The 5,559-nt window shown below is 37.1% G+C and overlaps 1 protein-coding gene across 1 annotated transcript; it reads left to right on the top strand.

Moving 5' to 3' along the window:
* The first annotated feature begins 1,497 nt into the window (after window positions 1–1,497).
* Window positions 1,498–4,435, top strand: LOC114285232 (GRAS family protein RAM1). The gene is made up of 2 exons (XM_028228255.2): window positions 1,498–2,805; window positions 3,275–4,435. Exons 1-2 carry the CDS (start codon window positions 1,951–1,953, stop codon window positions 4,397–4,399), a joined length of 1,980 nt encoding a protein of 659 aa, XP_028084056.2. The 5' UTR covers window positions 1,498–1,950; the 3' UTR covers window positions 4,400–4,435.
* The last annotated feature ends 1,124 nt before the right edge of the window (window positions 4,436–5,559 follow it).

Consider the following 5,559-nt stretch of genomic DNA (forward strand, 5'->3'; position numbering starts at 1 on the left):
TTTTGAATTTTTTGATTTTTTTACTATTTCATATAAGAAATAATGTGATCTGAAATAAGTTAAAACTAACTTTTAATTATTATTACAATAATACTTGAGACCACTAAAAGTGATGGTAAAAGCACCACCACTTTTAGTGGTCTCAAGCATTATCGGGGAGAGAAAGAGAGTGTGGAGAGAGAGAGAGAGAAATTAGAGATGCCGACTAATAGGAAAAGGTTGAAGGGAGGACAAGAGCTTCATTCCTGTGGCAAATCCAAGGCGTAGGCGGCGCCACCGACGCCACAACCGACGACTTTGCCAATGCCCAGATTTTGTCTCCACCTCCTTCCCAACCCTCTCGTACCTTCTCACCTTCCTTTCTCTCTCTCTTCTTTGTCTTCTTCTATTATCTTTTTCCTCTCCCCATTTCTTTTCCTATCATACCCAAAACCCCATCCCCCCCCGCCCCCCCCAGTTTTCTCCATTCTATCAACTTGCATAATGACCCTCTCATTATATGCATTTTAGTATGTGGACCTCAAGTTTATATTTACTTGACAATTTGCCTACTTTATATTATGGGTAAATTACAAAATACACCTATAAACTTTGCTTAAAATACGAACTACTCTCTGTATTTTGAAAAATTACAAATACTCACTTGTTGATTAAAAAATAAAATTTCTAACTACTCTCCTAAATAATAATAAAATTACTTGAATTATAAATTGAAATATATTTTTAATATCATTAAAAATTATTAATTACCTTGATGATTTATTAATAAAATAAGTCAATTGTCATAAAATTAGAAACTTCAAATGGTGAAATGTAATTTCCAAAACTATAAGGAACAATTCGTATTTAAAAAACCTCAATGGGTGTATTTTTAATTTACCCTTATATTTATTGATGAAAGGTTTCTTGGCAGTAAGACTTATCTTCTTATTTATAACAAGAGAATACCAAATTTGAATAGAAAATAAATAAATATGTTAATTATAAACACAAAAATTTTAATTTTTTTTTTTATCAAAATTGTTTAATTTGAGTTAAGTCCAAATTTGAATTGTATTAAGTCTTAGAAACATGCCTAAATAAGTGACATTAAAAATAAATATTCATATACAAAATTACTAGTAAAACAAAAATATTCACAAATGGCAAAATGACTAATTTTGGAGGCCCAAACAGCAAAATTTTCACAAAATCTGGCTTAGACCATAGTAGAGCGGTGAGTTTTATTCGTAGGGTCACTAAAATTTATTCGTTTCTATAATTATGTATAATTAAATCCTTGTTTCAGAATTAAGATGTTTATTAGGCCCTTAAAATCAATTTGCAATTTAAGTATTTTGTTACCGGGTGGTCCCTCGCTATCAGGCTCCTAGACCAATCAATAATCCCAGTTGCCGAAGAAACCCTTGTGTAAACAAACATATAATATTATCATAGATAGATAAATATTATACAACAAGAAAAAGTCTATTTATTCCAAATTCTCTTGTTCTCAGCTGGGCCGGCCCAATGTAAGTGGGACCCAACCCACTAAATTTGTCTTCTAGTGCAATCCAACACAGGCCTCCCTCCTTAAGTATATAGCGGATACAGTTGAAGCACTCGCCCAAAGATGACAAAGTTCATGCTCTCTAGAAAACAACTCAACAAACTTAGTTAGACTTTTTTAGAGGTGATAAAATGGAGGTCATTTAATCAGTAACCTCCAAAGCTCTTTAAAATAGACCCCTTCTTTGTCTCCAAATTTCTCTCTTTCTAACACAAGGCCAAAAAAAATCTTCTCTTTGCTTTCCTATTCTTTTTAAAGATAAAAGGAGAGACAAGGCACAACTATATCAACTTTAGGTACCCTTTAAAAAAAAAAAAGAAGTCTCATGTGAGAGAATTGCAACATTTTCTTTTTTCTCTTTTAGAGAGCTTAGAATAGACAATAAAGAGAAACAAAGTAAGATGATAAATACCCTCTGTGGAAGCATGGGGAGTTTGAAGAGTGAGGTGGGGAGTTTAAAGACAGAGAACTCATGCACCAAAATGCCACCAACTTCTCCAAACGAATCAGTGGCGGATTCCAAGAAGATAACTCCTCCCTTATCCATCGATTATGACCAGAATAGTTGCTTAACACCATCGAGTCTGAGCTTGCCAGCACTCAAATTCGAAGTAGACGGTGATATCGAAGTCCAATCCCCCGATAGTGCAGTATGGGAGTCTTTTTTCTCTGATCAATTGGATGGAGATTTCATGATATCATCGCCGGTGAGGAACATATCTTCAACGCAAGCTTCAAATCATAACTACAATTACAACTATGTCCAGTCCATGCACGGTCAAAGCCTCTTGGGATGCTCCCCTCCACGATCTTCATCTCTGCTAGGAGCAGCTTTTAGCAGTACCCAAAAAGGGAAGGGACAGAGCCCTCTTCATAGAGTGTTCAACTCTCCCAATAATCAATATATGCAGCTGGAAAGCCTTTCGCTGCCGGGTCTCGAGAGCTTCTTGGATGATTTTGAAAGAGACGATGATTTGATTGCGTTTGATGCAGTGACAACAGTACCGGCGTTGTTGGATTGCTTGGCAATGCCAAATTCTTCAAGGTTTTGCGGATCAATGAGCGAAACCTCAGTTCTGGGAGGTTCACAACTGACCCAAGAATCTGAAATTTATCAGCAAGTTGGTTCTGTTTCGACTGCACCATTATCGCAACAACTGCAAGAGGAAAGACAGCAAGAGAAGCAACAACAGCAATCACAACCACCACAGAACATTAACCATAGCATGTTGGTGGCTCCTCCTATTGGGCCTGAGGTAAATGTCCATTTCTTCTTCTTCTCTCTCTCTCTATTTCTCTCATGGTAGTTTCAGGTTTTAAATATCTGCAGTTACGTATCGTATAGATCGTTATGTATGTATAGATTGTTATGTATCAGAATTTTAGACTTCCCATACCATTATTCATCAAGATATTAGCTTATATTGTCTAATATTGACCGATATATACGACAATATCACTAATATTAATATCTATCACATACCATTATTTAGAACCATGGTAGTCCCTTTCATTGTTATTTAGAACCATGGTAGTCCCTTGCATTCATAATTGGATACTCAATGAAAGCAACATCTTTTACAAATAATTGGCTGTATCATATTATTCGAGTAAATCATGCTTCAAAGTCCTAAGTTTCATCCTTGGATGTGTGGCATCTATTAGTAGAAGAAAGTTTATCAAATTTATTAATTTGTATAACATTTTTCGTATTTTTATCGACAGGAGCAAGATAGCGGGCTTCAACTGGTGCACCACCTTCTTGCTTGTGCTGAAGCAGTTGCAAAAGAGGACTACATGTTAGGGAGGAGATACCTCCACCACCTCAATCGCGTGGTGACGCCCCTCGGTGACTCCATGCAACGAGTCGCTTCTTGCTTCACTGAGGCCCTAAGCGCAAGACTTGCTGCAACCCTAGCAACAAAACCTAGCCCCTCCATCTCAAAACCCTTCACTCCTTTTCCTCCAAACTCACTAGAAATCCTCAAGATCTACCAAATTCTTTACCAAGCCTGCCCCTACATTAAATTTGCTCATTTCACCGCTAATCAAGCAATCTTCGAGGCCTTTGAAGCTGAAGAGCGTGTTCACGTCATCGACCTTGACATCCTTCAAGGTTACCAATGGCCTGCTTTCATGCAAGCCCTAGCTGCCCGACCCGGTGGGGCTCCTTTTCTCCGAATAACCGGAGTGGGCCCCTCCCCCGAGACTGTGAGGGAGACCGGCAGATGTCTAACCGAGCTAGCCCACTCTCTCCATGTCCCCTTTGAGTTCCACCCAGTTGGTGAACAACTCGAAGACCTAAAACCACATATGTTCAACAGACGGGTAGGCGAGGCTTTGGCGGTTAATTCTGTTAACTGCCTCCACCGTCTTCCTCCTGGCAACTGTCTTGGGAACTTGCTGGCAATGATTCGTGACCAAGCACCGAACATAGTAACCATTGTTGAGCAAGAAGCAAGCCATAATGGACCTTACTTCTTAGGCCGATTCCTTGAGGCATTGCATTATTATTCAGCGATTTTTGACTCGTTAGATGCTACTTTTCCACCAGACTCGGCACAGAGGGCAAAGGTAGAGCAGTACATATTTGCACCGGAGATAAGGAACATCGTGGCGTGTGAGGGGCCGGAAAGGGTGATGAGACATGAGAGGTTGGAGAAGTGGAGGAAGATAATGGAAGGTAAAGGGTTTAAGGGTGTGCCACTGAGTGCAAACGCGGTGACTCAGTCGAAAATATTATTAGGTTTGTATTCATGTGATGGGTACAGGTTGACAGAGGACAAGGATAGCTTGCTCTTGGGGTGGCAAGATAGAGCTATCCTTGCTGCTTCTGCATGGCGATGCTAGCTTATCTATATATATATATATATATATATTCTTACCTGTATGTGGCTTTTAATTTATTTAATTTTCGGCTTTTGTTTATGAAAGGGATATTGTTTTTTGTCTAATCAGGAAACAATTGCAAAATTTAGAGAAAGGCCAATACAAAAAAGGGAAATGAAAGGGATGGAATTCTATTTCTTTTGCAGAAAGTGTTGTTAGGATGATTAGGTCAATATTAAATAATTAATTTCATGTATGATTAGATTTGGACTAAATTGATAATATTTTTTATTGGATACAGGATCAGCACAATGGATTCCCCGTCTAAAGGTGTCCAAACTACTGGACTATAGCCTTCTAGAACTTATTATTAATAATGGTGAGCATTATCAATGTAAGCTAAGCTGCAACCAACTCTCAAGGACAGAGAAGGTATTGTCTGAGGTCAACCAAACACTTCCTCACTATTGAGTGGATGAGTGGGGTAATAGATTTTTTTATTTCTTGATCAACTGGGAGGAGATAATTTACAAAATTTATGAGACTTCAATGAGATCGGACATTTAACCAAGTAAGAAAAATCTAAGAAGACATTGCCATAACCGTCAAAGAAATATAAAGAGAAAAAATTCACAAACAGTTGAGGAGAATTAAACCCTCAATGTTCTAATGAGATGCAAGAAAATTTAGCCAATATTCCATTAAGTTTTTTCATAGGGTGATTGATTTCAAACTCCATTTACTCGCAAACTTTGGTTAAGTTTAACTCAACTCAATATAAGCTTTATACAAAATCTTGTAAAAAATGTCAATATAAAGCTAAAATAGTCATAATTCTGGAGCGGGATCAAATTATACCTGGTTTAGTAATTTTAATATTTCACATCTACGTAATTTCTGGAGCGGGATCAGATTATACTTGATTTAGTAATTTTAATATTACACATCTACGTAATTTCTTTTTATGTCTATTCTGTATTTACAAAACAATAATGGTACAAATATAAAAAAAAATTGACATAGAAAGTGTATAGAATTTTGTGTTGTATAGCTCCTACGCACTTTTTGTTTTTGTTTTTTTGGGGGGGGGGGGGGGTTTGTTTTCAGAAATGCTTGGATTTTCTTTTTTTTTTTTCTTTTTTTGTGGAAATAAAATATCTTTTATTGTGGGACAGAAAACA

Source organism: Camellia sinensis, chromosome 1, assembly GCF_055761805.1.
Source record: "Camellia sinensis isolate YWXY chromosome 1, ASM5576180v1, whole genome shotgun sequence".
NCBI lineage: Eukaryota > Viridiplantae > Streptophyta > Magnoliopsida > Ericales > Theaceae > Camellia > Camellia sinensis.

What these genes read in the sequence shown, in the direction of transcription:
- LOC114285232 (XM_028228255.2), top strand. Translation starts at nt 1,951, where the DNA reads ATGATAAATACCCTCTGTGGAAGCATGGGGAGTTTGAAGAGTGAGGTG. An exon ending in CTCCTCCTATTGGGCCTGAG is followed by an intron (nt 2,806 to 3,274) that starts GTAAATGTCCAT and finishes TTTTATCGACAG; the next exon opens with GAGCAAGATAGCGGGCTTCA.